A 15,589-nucleotide genomic window follows, 5' to 3' on the forward strand; every position below is an offset into this window, starting at 1 on the left:
CTGCCTAGACCTCCGGGTACAACTGGTGTGATATTATTTCTTTAGCAAGTTAGTGTATCAATGGATATGTTACTATGAAGTAGTCAAATAAAACCAGTTTGTGCAAGACGCGGACGATAGGCACCGTTAAGCGCTAAATATAATACGACTTTGATTGTCTTGGGAATCAAACCCCATGAGGTGAGATTGTAGAAATGAATTATCATAGTTTTAACAATGTTTTAACAGAATGCGTATCACGTATCTCAATTTACAACTAGTGAATTTCAAATTGATGGTTACTATTCAGTACATTTCTGCTTTGACGAAGTGAATTAATCACTACAATCTAAGGGAGAATACAATGTACAGCATAGTGGCTTTCAAACCGTTGTCAACTCCCCAGGGCTATCATGTATCTCTCCGGGTATGAATCGGGATATTGTACCGATATAACCGAGAAATGAAATTGTGTGTCATTTACACCTGAAGTAAATTCACATTAATATTTATTACTTTGTCGACTACATATTAGTCAAACACTATTTATTTCAGGGCTGCAGGGGTGCGGTGCTTTGTGCGTTGTGCGGCGGCGCGCCCTATTGCGTCACGGTGCGAGTGCAACACCTCATGCATCCGATGCACGTGATAGTGCGAGACAGTGATTTATCGCTCACGCAATTTTGATCTGAACCATATCTCATACAACTTAAGGTTTACATTTCGACTGCTAGGAAAATTTTATAGATTTTATTATCCGGCATCCATTTTGTGCTTCCTGTATTTGGTCATCTCACGCCCTTCGATAGTATTGTAATGATATTATTTTCGCCGAGATTTTACGAGATTCTACTGAGCTCCTTATAAAAAGTACTTTTCCCTCCCACAAAAAGGATTCAGAGGATATTTTTTTTGTTATCCCTTTATGTGTCCCACTGCTGGGCAAAGGCCTCCCCCCCTTTCTTCCCAAACCTGTCTGTCCTGTGCCATGCTCCGCCACGATGAACCCGCAAAGGACGTTAAAAATAAAAAAATACAATAAAAATAAAATAAGCATACTTAGGTACTCAGCTGCTCATGAAAAAAAAATTGATACGTACCTTCATCATGCCATATTTTCAAAATTACAATTTGCATAAATGTTCATAGAATCTTCGCAAAATATCCTTGTCGAGAGTCTACTGACTATGAGAAATGATAATTGTATTATCATCATAAAAATCATGACGATGAAAAAGATACCAATGAGTTCTGAAACTGCACAATGCTCTATTTTAAGGCTTTGTAAATAAAGCTTTACAGTACATAGTTACTTAGGCTGATATCTCTCATTCAAAGTTACAGAATCCAGTTGGTTACGAACATTATAAAAATAAAATTAGAGAAATGTCGTCGTCTTCGTCCCCATCAGAATCATATTTTCAACGTCCCGTCTATCCAGAAAACCAACCAAAATTTACAAGAGGTGAAAAATGTATCTTCACCCACATAATAACGACATTCGTTATCATTATTCTACTGATCATTGTATATTTCGTTCACTTGTGTATGGTGAAGCATACGCGAAATGATGCTTATAAAATCACTCGAAGAGCTTATGAACACAGTAAGTTGATATTTTTATTAGTACACTAGAGGCCGCCCGCGGCCGTCCGCGTGGAAACCCTTCCCGTGTAAATACCGATCCCGCGGGAACTCCGGGATAAAAAGTCTTCAATTACCTACATACAAAATTTCATCGTAATCGTTTCATTAGTATTTGCGTGAAAGAGTAACAAACATCCTTACATACATACTCACAAACTTTAGCATTTTTAATATTAGTACGAAGTAGGATACATATAATCACGCCTTTTTCCCATAGCATGGGGTAAGCAGAGACCAAAGCCACTTGTTACGATCCTTCGTAGCTTCGTTTGTTTCATTCACGCGTTACGAGTTCTACGCACCGGACTACGCTTATTAGTATTTCTTCCGTAGCAAACGATGATTAATCGCTAATGGCGAATTGTAGGAACGTTCCTCAACTTTCAGCAACTCGATTTTTTTAATTTGTTGAAAAATACAGCTCCCGCACTAAGAATTGCCCTCTTGTCGCGGGGACTTTTACAAACATACAAACAAACGACACAAAATACAACTAGACCCGAAAAAAATATTTGTGGATCGCACAAATAATTATTCCGTGTGTGAATCAAACCCTCGACCTCCCGGCGCAATGGTAGTGGCATGGCGACCACCTTAACCACTGCGCCACGGAGGTCGTCATAGTCAAATTATACTCTTTTTGTAGGTTGGGTAGATGTTGGCAAGTTAGATTATCAGTACGTTGGTATGGTGTATTTAAATATGAGCATGCCAGTTGTTGTGTGCAATGTTTTACTGCTTCACAAGCGCTGGTCCCTCGGGCCTGGGCAGTGCTCCTCAATGAGGGGTGAACCCAATATGTCGGACTACCTACCCTTTTGGAAAATTAAGTATAAAATTATGGAAGATTATGCAAGTGAGTATCTTTCAGTGTATCTAATACTGCACCTTATTTGTAAATAACTTATGACGCCATGATATTAATTTACGGTAGACTTTGAAACTACGTAGTCTTTTTTTTACTCTTTATTGATCTGTAAAGGGTTTTTGTACACAAGGCCAACCCAATTACACCATTTATAGGTTTACATAAATTCATTTCATTTTAGAAACAGTCTGTAGTAACATTATAAGGTAACAAATTACAGATTACCTAGGTACTGATTACAATAATTTACCAGATAGCTAAATGCACTATTGCTACCTTAATTGCTTCTATCCAAGAGAGATTAAAATAACCAAGTAATAAAACAGAAATATAAAGAACAACAAAGAAACAAAAAATAAGACATTCATAAAATATTATTCATATTTAAAATAAGGTAGATATGGCTAAGATGAAAAACCATTAATGACACAATTGTCTAAAGAAAAATAATATTATCATGGATAAGGATTGCACATAAATTATTTTATCTATATAGTCTATTCGTTATAAACATCGGAAGACAGACAGGACAAGAGTATCGTGGAAATTCCATAGAATTGATTTGAATCTGTGGAAATTCAATTATCCAAAATAGTAATACCTTCCATTCAAAATATGTACAGTCTATCCATGGTGGAAGATACAACAGTGCCTTACAAATAAATACTATTGAGAGCATGAGGGCCACCTCCAGGAAAATTGCTCACTATTAAAATACTAGGAATCTCAGCTCGAAGGAGATTTGTGCAAACGACGGACGGTTGTCATGTCTATTGAAACTTGAAGCTGACATATTTCTACGTATTGTATGACCACTGTGTCCGTACACATTAATTAAATGAATTAAGTCAGTTGCTGTGCTGTGTTTCTGCTGAATACAAAACAATGAAATAATCATACATTTTCTAAAAAACTAACTTCATTCTGTTCTAAACGAAAATTCTGTTCTTTTATTGTTAGAGCTTAGCAGACTGATAAAGGTTAAGAGCCCGTGATCAAGGCGATTGTAAGGAGAGGTTTTGCATCGGAATTTGAGCCTACAATCGCTAGCCGGCAAGTCGAATGCCTTAACCATTGGGCCGTCGCGTCCCTTTGTAGAACGGATGCATACATTTGAATCTGAGGTATGAGTGCTTCAAGACGGTATTGTGTTTGTTTAGTTTGTACGTCCGAGAATGTGCTGCCCGTCTGCGGGTTCATACTTAGTATATTGGCCACCGTATACAAACAAAATGCAGTGGTTTGAAGTTAATGTCTTTGAAAGATTTCTGAAACTCACTCTAGTGATTCCTACTTTATCATGTCGTTTGTTCGTCATATTTTCTCATAACTGACTTACTTATAAACGTAGTGTAAGCTCTCAGTAGCTATACAGAGTTTCGTCACATTGATCGCAATATCAATGTTGGGAATGTATGCAAGTGAAAAAGACAAGTAAACCTTGAGTTTTTTACTGTTTCTTATCTAAATTGTATGGATTTTTATATTCAGAACCTACACGATGCGCGACGTTTATTAGCAAGGCATTCATTGTCCATTCTTTTATTTTAGATTTTTCAATATAACTGTTTTTTTTATATTATAATTAACTACAGTAGACTCCCAATAGACTCACTTGCATCGAAAACGTAAAATTGAATAAATAGGGCTCCAATTTTTAAACCCGTTTTAGCCTAGTGCATAAATAATTCGTAGAACAACCTTAAAGCACATAAAAAATTGATCAAATTAAGGCTTTGAAGGCGGTAAACTGGTCTATTAACATGTCTAGCTTGTCCTACGTCGATCACGCCATAGTCCGCGGCATTTAAAAAAATCTTAGACTAAATTTACACCGATAATAAGTGTAAGTTAAATACAACTTGAACTTTAAGAAAATAATATAATTAATACATATTTAAAAATATATAGTTTCCTTAAACATGTATAGTAGATGTCTATTAAAAAAAATGTTTTAGGGTAAAAAAGGATTGGGCGCTGTATGTTTGACTCCGGATCATTACCTAACCAAAATATCCTACATCAGTAAAACAGCCCTTTAACTGTCATGTTTATTTGTGCTTAAACGCTAATGAAAAGATAAACTACCGCTAAGTCTACTTCAAAAACCGGGCATAAATCATTTCATGTAATAACGCTAATTCGAACCAAGACAATCTTGTGAATACGCCCCGCGGATTCGACCCCATAAGTCGAAACGCACCCAATGTTGGATAGCCTTAATATCATTATCACACCCTAAAAAAATACCCTTTATCTTTATATATATAATTCTTCTGTAAGTGTGTATGTCACTGAACTTCTCTTAAACGACTAGACCGATTTTGATGAATTTTTTTGTGTGTGTTCAAGAGGATCTGAGAATGGTTTAGATTCACAATTTTGTCCGCTGGACAATGTTTTTTAGTTATTATAATTAAGTTTTAATTTATTAGTTACGTGTAGACAGGACAACTTCTATCGGGTCCGCTAGTACATTATAAAATCTGTTCGTAGCTTACTGAAATAAACAAAACACTCAAGGTTTGGATTTGTCGGAAGGAGATGCACCCTAGACGCTGCTTTCTTTGATAGTAGATAGCTCATCCTAAAACAGTAATTTCGTACAACCCGACGCCAACGCAGACTTTCCCAAACTTTTTCAAAGTCAAGATGGATTGATAGCTTTGAAATATCCGGGTTAAATCGTAATTTCGTAGTTCGTAAAATATGCTATTTTATGCACAAGTAGACTGCGCACATTATTTCTACTTTAAGTTTCAATGCAGTTTCGTAGTTTGATAACTATCAGGTGCTTAAATAGATTTTTGTATTTAAATTTCATTCAAATAAAGTTTGGAAATCATAGTAAGAATCAACCGAAATTATATACGTTGAATAATAGTAGGCGCCGCGATGCGATTGGACTTTACACGGGCGCGTGTCGCCTCTTTACGTTCGCAGTACTTTGATTTCATGAGAGCGGGCGGCGATACCGCGTGGCTTGAAAATAAAACAATTTTGCGCATTCATTTCAAAACCCACGATTCAATTAAACGTTTTTATCTATGGCTTCAGCATGCCTTCGATTTAATTTATCAGTTTTAAATATACCCACTGTCCGAGGTCGTGAAACTCTGTTTGAAAGGGTGCTTGGCAGGATGAGATTCTACGAAGCAATATTAAATGTCTCTGTGAGATGTGAGAGGCACTTTTAATTCATTAAAATGTTGACAGACGATATCACTTTCTATATAATACTTAGGTCCATGTTTGTTTTCTACTTATTTCTTACTTTTTCCATGCAGTTTACTCTATGGAATTTAATTTTACTTATTGCTTTTGAGGATTGTCCCATTACAGTTGCTAAATAAATATATTGTAAGGACAGATTGCTCTAAAACTTTATCCTCAAAAATCGCGTTTTGCGAACTCGTATTTTTTCATATCATAATCAACATATGATGCAGACACTACCAAAAAAATACGTCGCGTGATTATTATTATGATGTACAAACTAGCATAGACTCATGACATTTCATTTTGGCTACGCTAGGCTACGACCGCTACGCCAGGCTACGCTATCCGATATCCGTGGGCTACGCGTAATCCGTAGAAGGGTAAATTTATAAAGTTATAGTAGTATTTTATTCTACCTCTCACCTATTTATTAGTCCTGTTTAAGTATAAATCTGTTCTATTACAACATTATTTTTTAAGAAGATGACCGATTTCAATTTGTTTAAAACAAAAAAAAGAGATTTAAGGTTAATTTATTTAAAAAGTAGCCACTTTTTTACCCTCCAATTTTCTACATAGTAAATGTCATTAAAAACAATTTAGCTCGAAAGCGTGACAGACATATAGACAAACTTTCGCGTTCGTTATATTAATGATATGGATAATATAAGCAATACATACTCGTAGTCACATGTAATGTCAGTTCACTTCGACTGAAACTGTTGCTTACAATAACAGGCATGGTATCCTATTACCTACTCAATGATATCTCATTCAAGATTCGTTGAAATGGACATAATTATTATTCCTATAATTAAGCATAATGCAACCAGGTATTATTCTCATCGCAACTAAGACCCGTTTTACAATTTTGTATGTGTGCAAACCGTGGTAGATTTAAAACTTTAGTAACACAACTAATTAAAATAAAAAAATTTGTTTAAACATCCAAATATCAAAGAGTTTTTTAGACCATTACTTAGCAAGTTAAGGTTTTTTTTATCACGTTAGGCAACCGTACACTCTTTCTATGCCTACCTCTTTATGATAAAATACCAAATTTAAAGTGACCCAAAAAATATATAAATCATTTTATTTTCCCACGGATTTCTCCGTAAAATCGTGTGTAAGCTTCTTGATACTGCTTTTCAGAAAAACCTTTTTTAATCGCCATCATTATTTTATACTTCGAAATGTGGAATTAATGCATGCTTTATATGCAGGTTCAGACATCAAAAGGACTTTAACGCACTCCCGATTCAATAGAGCTGATTTCGACAATAATATTGGTTTGATTGAACACGTTGACGATATTTTGGGACAATATTACGTTGGTAAGTATCGCTAATTAGTTCATAGGCTCTCAACCTTTTATGAAGTACTGGTCTCTTTACAGCGGGGGCTCCCAACCTTTTCTTAGTCCGGGAACACTTTTATATTATTCTTGTTAGCAGGAACCACTATGTACCTAAGTTTATCCATACTAATATTATAAATGCGAAAGTAACTCTGTCTGTCTGTCTGTCTGTCTGTCTGCTACTCAATCACGCCTAAACTACTGAACCAATTTGCATGAAATTTGGTATGGAGATACTTTGATACCCAAGAAAGGACATAGGCTACTTTTTACCCCGAGAAAATGACGCATTTCCCGGGAAAATTCAGGTGGCGAATTAAGTCGCGAATAATCAATATTATAATGACATTAAATTAACAAAATTCCGTTGTCATGGCAACTGTTTTAATGGCGGATAGGCCTTAGCGCGATATATTAGGAGATATAAATAATTTTGATATATTTTTCGTGAAAAAAAGGAATATTTTATATCATCACGCTACGACCAATAGAAGCAGAGTAACAGTAAAAAGTGTTATAAAAACGTGGAAAATTCTGATCCATTCTCTCTTATGTGACGCAAGCGAAGTTGCGCGGGTCAGCTAGTTAGAAATAAAGTGTAATATACACTTTATTTGGTCCTGAAGATTAATAATTTATAATCTTTCGCGGACCATATTTTGACTTCCACGGACCACAGGCTGGGAACCACTGCTTTACAGTGACTTTCTCCCCAGTTCCCCTTTCTTTGTTATTTATCATTTGTTTGTGGAACCGCTAACGCCCTTCACCAAGAGCTTCAGCGTCCACTAGGGGGTGGTATGTTCCAGTTGTGAACCTATGAACTAGATTTTATTTGCATATCTGTATGTGATCGTCCTAAGTTGCCTTTGCTCCTAGAGTTAAAATTTATCACCCTCCCAAACCCCATCTGAAATAATTTGTTGATTTCGCACTTGAAATTAGCAAGCACAATATCGGTACTGTCATCAATAAATGTATTTTAGTAATGTATTATAACTGCACGTTCGGCGCAGTGGTTTGCGGTCACCTCGCCGCAACAACCGTAGCGCCGCGTGTGGTGGGTTCGAATCCTACCTGGGACAAATCTTTGTGTGCTGAGTACGAGTATTTGTTCTGAGCCTGGTTGTCAAATTAATTATTTACATTAGTATATATTTAGTAGTATATAGGTATGTATATCAGTTATTTGGTTACCATAGTACAAGCTCTGCTTAGTTTGGAATCAAATGACCGTGTGTGAGTTGTCCAATAATATTTATATTATATTTTGATTTATTCAGTAAGTTCACAACCACAATTAACCCTGATAATTTAGTTGTTGATCAGATTGTACTAAACCTACTGTCTCATGACAAGATAATTTTCAATTATAACAATAATACATTGACAAAAAGCCCGGATTAACAATGAACTATATCAGGTTTCCTTTATCCAAAAATTATCAACGTCCAATTCAATATAAAGCCTTACATCCATTTCATGTGACCATAATATTATGGATTGTTTAAATAATAACACAATTAAATACTACACAGGTGTTTACTGTAACACCAACGACGGCTTAAAATTCTCATCTAACTATTGCAAAGATGAATTCATACTTTCACCAGTTATTTATAACCTGTAGCTCGTGTTCACTTCACTCTATTTGATGAAAATCAAAACACAGTCGTCACCGGTATTGCACTTTTGATCGACAAAGGCATGCTTCTGTCGCCGCCTAAAACAGAACCACACAAAGGCTTTAGATGCTATTTACGTATGTACATTGTTGTCTACATTCCCAAATTCGATTATTACCGAAATCAAACGCGGCATCCCCTGTGCCTTCAAAATAATGGAAGGACAATGAATAAACCCATACATTCCCTATTATAGATGCAGCTGTAATAGGGAATGTATCTGCAGTATCGGTGGCACTTTAGATTTGCGACCTTGTAGTTTTTTGACATGCGTAGATGTCAATAAATAATGGTAAATTGGCATTTGGTTTGTTTTTAATTCTTCTACAATCATCTCTTTAGTTGATTTTGTTATCATTATCTGTCAATTGGGTACTAAAAGAATGTTATTGTAAATATTTATCCCCAAATCCACGAAGGCGGACTAAACCAGCCTTTCAAGGAGTTCAATCATATTATCAATTTGACAAAAATCTAACACATCGCAAAGCTTCGAAGGTCAAGGACTACTTATAGTTCAATCAGTTTAGATTATTGAAGATTGGTTATTTTACTCTGAATCCGTCCGTCTAATAAAGTCTAATCTGGTATCCCACGCTGCTTCTGCCAATACGCGGTAATTTCAATCTATTACTTCTATTCAAGTAAATATTTCCCTGCCGGTTACGGGTCGTTTTCCTAACCTAGTTACTCTTGGCGTCAGAAATATGTACAGCATGTCACATTTTCAAAAATATTTTTGTCTATGATTAGTAAAATACAAGTGTATATTAAGTTCTTAGTCAGTCAGTCACTGCGTAATGTTTGTTTACGAAAAGCAATTTTAAAATTGATATTATCTTACAATAAAGTTCTATTGGAAACGTCACGGTATACATTTTTTGGATGCATCCTACTAGTCCGGTTAAGTTGCCCCGTGACGGGTCATACTTACATGATTTTTCGCCAAAACAGTGGCATTTGTCCCGCCACGGAACAACTGGGACAAAATAGTGTCAGTTCACCCATCCCGGGACCGATGGGATAGACCCATATTTAGGAAGCTGGCTGAATATGTAGTTGCTCAAACCTACTTAAGAGATAAGTACACGTACAATGCACTTGATAAACCAAAATTCTAGGAATCAAAGCGGTCTTAGCTACACCCGTAGATCTTCTATTTATTTCTAAGTATCTTGTGAATAGTTGTCATGAATGCTTCACTTAACACTAATACTACTACAACAACATGAAACACAGCTTAGTGCCATCTAATCCTCAAATATAAGGACTAAGAATTGCTTTGCCGTTTGCGGAATGAATAAAATAAATGAATTGAAACTTGTATAAAAGAGCTTATGTTGGTACTGATATTTTCACTAACTTTCCAGCACATACGCAGTACAAATATTTTATTTGATGGTAACGTTTGTATGAGACTACTACACATTATAAATTAAACACAGTACAGTCTCACTGTTACCATAAGTACTTTAGTACTTATTATTCTGTGCCATAAGTTAGTCAAAATGTTTAAAACGCCCGTGTATTGGATTACAAAAAATTAAAATATCACAGTTAAGGAGATCATCCATTTTGGGCCTTTTTTCAAAGTGCCGGCCAACAAACAAAAGTGGCAGCAGGTATCGATAGAGCTAGCCATTTGAAGCAATAGTTAGTATGGCACGAAACCGGTAGGATCGCTTTGAACCGAGTTATACAGGTTTGGAGATTCATAATATTCAAACATTTATTCATTTCTGAAAGTGCTGTGAAACATAAAATAATGATTGATTTTGTTAGAATTAACTATCTAAAGCAATTTTCATTGTGAAGCTACCACTCTAAAGTTGATTTAAGGTCGTAAGCACACGTATCAACTCGGAAACGGGTCGTCACCGTATCAACTAGAGCTCACCAGTATTATTTCTATGTATTTCTCTACTGTAACACACTTATCGGAATCGTTATGTGATCGCCCCGGCTCACGGCGATGGGAGTGGTGCGTATGCGCATTATGCATACACCAGCACCCAGGGTGGAGTGCGGGGCTATGTGCTCTATCGATACATGCCACTTTTTTTTGTTGGCCGGCACTTTGATAAAAGGCCCAAAAATGTATGGAGCCTGGATGATCTCCTTTTGATGAAGTGTAAATAAAAATTACACTTAAATCTAGCTTAACATAACGTAAAATTTTATGAAGGAAATTACACAGCGACTTAATCTCAAAACCTTGCGCGTTCAAACTGTTTACTCACTTTCTTTATTTGCTAGCTCCACGGTAATCAGAATATTCTGATATATATGGCCAGTTCTGATCTATGAAACTCAAAGCATGTTTAATAAATATTAAAACCTTAGGAGGTTTATGTATTTATTAAACATGCTTTGACTTATTTTTAAACTTCCAAAGCAACTTACATTTATTTGCATACCCTGAATACGGCTAGAACATTTAATATTGAAGAAATTATATTACCTAACTGTAATCATACATTTAACTACTAAAATTTATTGATCTAGAAGTATCTACTATACACACACTCGTCTTCCTGTATAGGCCAATATCACTAAATTTCTATAAGACATCGTTCTTAAGTATTGCATTCCTGTAACATCTTCGAACCTCTTACACGTGAGTACGTGTTTATACGAACAACAAATCTTTCACCGCAAATTCGGGAACTAAACGGTTTCACTTGTTGCTTTACTGCTAGCGCGATATAAAGACTTCACTACAGGAATTCAGTAGTCACTTTGGAGATTGGACTGGTGATAGATCCCGCTAATAAAAGAACTCGACTTTAAAATGTGTTGTATTCATAAAATGTATGTAAATGAGACAGAAATTGAAATGTAATTAATGTTTCGTGAGCATTTTATTGAGATCAAATGTTGACATGTTCTATGACAAGATTTTAGTACAGTTTGAAAAGAGGTCTACTGCCAACGGCTGTTCTTAAGGATACTTGTAGTAAAAGGTACTAGCACTATCACAAGGTATCGTGGTCCTGACACGAAGAAAGCAAAGTAAATAAATTCCCCAAGTAAATAAGAAATAGCTACACAAACATACTTGCTACGGCGAAGAGTCCGAAATGATTGACTTGCAGTCAATTTCGTCCCATTGACATAAATTACCAGAGAATAGACTGACACAGTTGACGTACACATTACAAATCAATAGTGCGATATCTTAACAAATATGATACAGTAACAAACAATTTATTTGCTGCCAAGAAGCAATTTCAGTATCCAATAAAAGCTTAACATGAAAACAAGAAACCTTTAATTGTCAAGGGCTTGCAACGCCATTGTTTTTAATTTAATGTAAGTATAATTATCAAAATAAAGTATGATAACCATCCAAATAAATAAGTAATGAAGTAACTAAACTTACTTCAATTACCTAAAGAAATAAATTAACAGTTTTCCAAAACTTAATGCTTCGGTCCAACTTACATAGAATTTAGTACTGAAATAACCGCTAAAGAAAATGACAATTACCTCGATGTCGACTATCTAACAGCTGTAAAAAAATATTTTATTAATACACATATTAACTGCAGACACAAACAACACCTAACCCACTTCAACTGAGATGTAATCAAACAGCAAATGATTCAAAATAATTTGAAAATAATTTCTCAATTCTCTGAAATAAGCCTATACGCATTTTCCGGGTAGATAGTGGAAAAACGCGTAAACAATTTCTGTTTACCACATAATTAAATCTAGCACCTTACTGTCAATTAAACCAGTAATTTATAGTTCATTGTTATATAATCCAGGCAGTCGATCACTATTAGCCCAGCACTTCAGACCCTAACATTAAGAATTAAGTAATCTATTTACGTGGCAGTTGTTAAACGAACAGTTCAATTGAACCTTTGAACTAAAAGGTTAAGAAATTATCGGTCACTTCTTCGTTTAAGCTAAGACCACAATTTTACAGTTTTTATTTATTTACCAAACAGTAATCTGTTTCATTTTCATACATCACTTTTACAAAATACCTATATACAAATGTACAGACAGGGCAAGAAAACCTTATAGGTTTATATTTAGCTACGAAGGTCGATTAATAGAAACAAATTATTTTTAGCTTGAAAACCTTATAAAAACTAAATCTACTACTTTAAAAGCGGAAAATTTTAAGGCTCTAAAACACATCTTATATTTTTTTCAGTGAGAAAAACTAGCATCATCCTAACTTATAATTTTCTATAATAAAAAATGGGCAAGAAATCCGAGATAACACTTAGTAATCGCAAATTTAATTTAACCGTCATGTAGCACAATAATTGAATTATGACAGGCGCTGCCAATCTACGAGTAATTAATAAACATAATTACAACAACATAAATCTAAATTAACTGTTTTAAAACTTACTAGTTTAGCCAAATCTTAAGACGCACTAAGATTTTTCTACCTAAAATATAATTATCCAATGATACAAGTCGTAATGTGCTATAGGAAACGAACATATATCAATATTAATAGTATAAATCTGTGTATATGTATATGTCGGCTGCATCAGAATTTCAGTACAATGCAAGCGCTTCCCAGTTCTCTGCTTATTTACTAGAGGACGGACGTACACGAGGCGCGCTATCAATGAGCCGATTAATGACTCGTCAAGTGATTCCAAGTTTTGTTTATTTGTACCCTACCATTTATATTCGGCCCCCGCCGATTATAATTTATATTTTTCCTCTACCCACTTTTTATTATTATCCAGTGCGTGTCAGTTTCTTCTATTACAGCCATCATGTTTTCGTATCACGGCAACTTCGGTGGACGTACGAATATTGTAAGTTTTTTTTTAAACTTATTTAAATATTGTTTCAGCACCAAACGATTTAGAAATAAAGGATGATAAATTGAAAATGTTTTCTAAAAATATGTTTCTTTTAAATTGGGAAATAGCTTATTCGAAAAAAGGTTGGTTCTGTTACAATTTAAATTTTGTAGTCGCTAATGATTGTGCTTAAATAGTGAGGTATGTCACAAATGTTTCGTATTTAATTTGTTCATGCATCAAATAGCTTTAATATTGTGGTTTATTGTCTGTTCTTAATACGAGAATTAATTATCTAACGTTTGTAAAGAATTTAGACTGCGTGGCACATTTGTGACCTACCGCCACTTAGGGTTTGTAAAAATATAAAATGCGAGCTTTGTGCATATTAGAAACGCCACTATTAGTTAATTTGATTAATATTTTATTCGTACATATAATTATTTAGTAATCGTGCACTATTTCTCCGCTTAAATATCGTAGTTAGTATTTTTCTATAATGTGTTAATTGTATGAAACTGTATCGTGTAACAAATGTATCATTTCTTGTTAGGAGATATTTCAGATGCAGTAGTTTATCTCGTTAGTCCAATGACATTATCAATGTGCTCGACGCATGCTACTCCCGTAGTAGAAACTTTACGAAGTTATGAATTTTGCGTCACTTTGGCGAATAAGGGTTTACAACGAACCGTAGGTCAGTACAGTCAGTAGTTAATTTGGTAATTTTGACTTTTATTCATGTAGGTCATTGACACGTGCAGCGATATACCCACAATTATTATTTGCAATCTTAAATAATCAAGTGTCTTATAATTAAGAATTTTTTTAGCAATTCGTTAAAATGTTGTGGTATTCAGATTTTTTTTACGCCGTCTTTGGCTTAACTCATCTACACATTTGCTGACTTACTAATAAACGTCTTTTAGGCACTAAATAATTATACAGTGTTTTGTTATTTGTTTTATATACAATTAGAAAATGTATTGGAAGTGACAAACCACTGTATAGCTAATTAAAGCTTACGTGGCGTTTATTAGTAACACAACTTTTTTTGTTGTAGGTATCTGTAAATATATTTATGTTTTTCACTTCTACCTTCTCACTACAAATTGAATTGAAAGCTTTAATCCCAAGCCTAATATCAAATCCAACAGGATATCTGCCGTTTAACACGGGGTTAATAATAAACCACGTTTTGTAATCAGTTGGAGGATCCCATGGGCACAAAGGATATACTTACTTGCCTAAGAATTGCAAAAAGTAGATATAACATTTTACATATTGAGGGTGTTTCCATTTACTAAGTTGACTAACATTTTTAGATCACGGTGCGATGTTCGTCATGGATTCGAAGGTACTTGGATTTTTCTCATGGGGGGATAAAAGAGGGAAAAGTGTACCATTTGTTATTCTAAATATTTCAAATTTCAGGAAATGGTATGAAATTATAGTTGGCGGATAAATTGAGCGTTTTATTTGTTAGATAAAATATCGCAGTATTATAACGGATAGGGCTAGTTTCACTACTTATGAATAAGTGTTGGATAGCCGACCAAAAACGATGAATAGATCTGTTAATATTCCATCTAGTAAGTTATCCGATACTTATTCAAAAGTGGTGAGAGCGGCAACCGTACTTAGTCTTATAGTTATAAAATACACACAGTTATTTATATCAGATCACATTTAAAATATTAAGTATAACTAAACTATAAAACCGCAAATGTTTTCTTAATCGTATAAGTGAAATAACTCATATTTAAGCTTTTGATGTTCATGTCTCGCAATTATTGGTGACATAAAGTCAAACTGTTTACTATATAATACTATATACACGTATTGATACAATTGCAGCGTTAATATTTTTAAGTTTAAAAAAGTTGTTATAATTTTACCTTGAAGATGTCATTTTATAGGAAAGTAAAAGTAATTTTGACTTAGGCTCGTCTTAAATAGTCTAAACTGAACTGAACTTGGGTCTGAGTTTTCAAACCTATTTATTATTTACTAGCTGACCCGCGCAACTTCGCTTGCGTCACATAAGAGA

At 34.6% G+C, this 15,589-nt stretch overlaps 1 protein-coding gene across 2 annotated transcripts; it reads left to right on the plus strand.

The window, feature by feature from the left end:
- The first annotated feature begins 1,229 nt into the window (after positions 1 to 1,229).
- LOC142986243 (uncharacterized) lies at positions 1,230 to 15,001 on the plus strand. 2 transcript variants are annotated; one of them, XM_076134614.1, is made up of 6 exons: positions 1,230 to 1,585; positions 2,273 to 2,482; positions 6,937 to 7,047; positions 13,505 to 13,551; positions 14,093 to 14,236; positions 14,865 to 15,001. In XM_076134614.1, the coding sequence occupies exons 1-5, from the start codon at positions 1,366 to 1,368 to the stop codon at positions 14,111 to 14,113; spliced, it is 609 nt and encodes a 202-aa protein (XP_075990729.1). In that variant the 5' UTR covers positions 1,230 to 1,365; the 3' UTR covers positions 14,114 to 14,236; positions 14,865 to 15,001. The 2 variants fall into 2 exon arrangements, with proteins under 2 accessions (XP_075990729.1, XP_075990728.1); XM_076134613.1 differs by lacking the exon at positions 14,093 to 14,236 and having other exon boundaries at positions 14,865 to 15,000.
- The last annotated feature ends 588 nt before the right edge of the window (positions 15,002 to 15,589 follow it).

Source organism: Anticarsia gemmatalis, chromosome Z, assembly GCF_050436995.1.
Source record: "Anticarsia gemmatalis isolate Benzon Research Colony breed Stoneville strain chromosome Z, ilAntGemm2 primary, whole genome shotgun sequence".
Lineage (NCBI taxonomy): Eukaryota > Metazoa > Arthropoda > Insecta > Lepidoptera > Erebidae > Anticarsia > Anticarsia gemmatalis.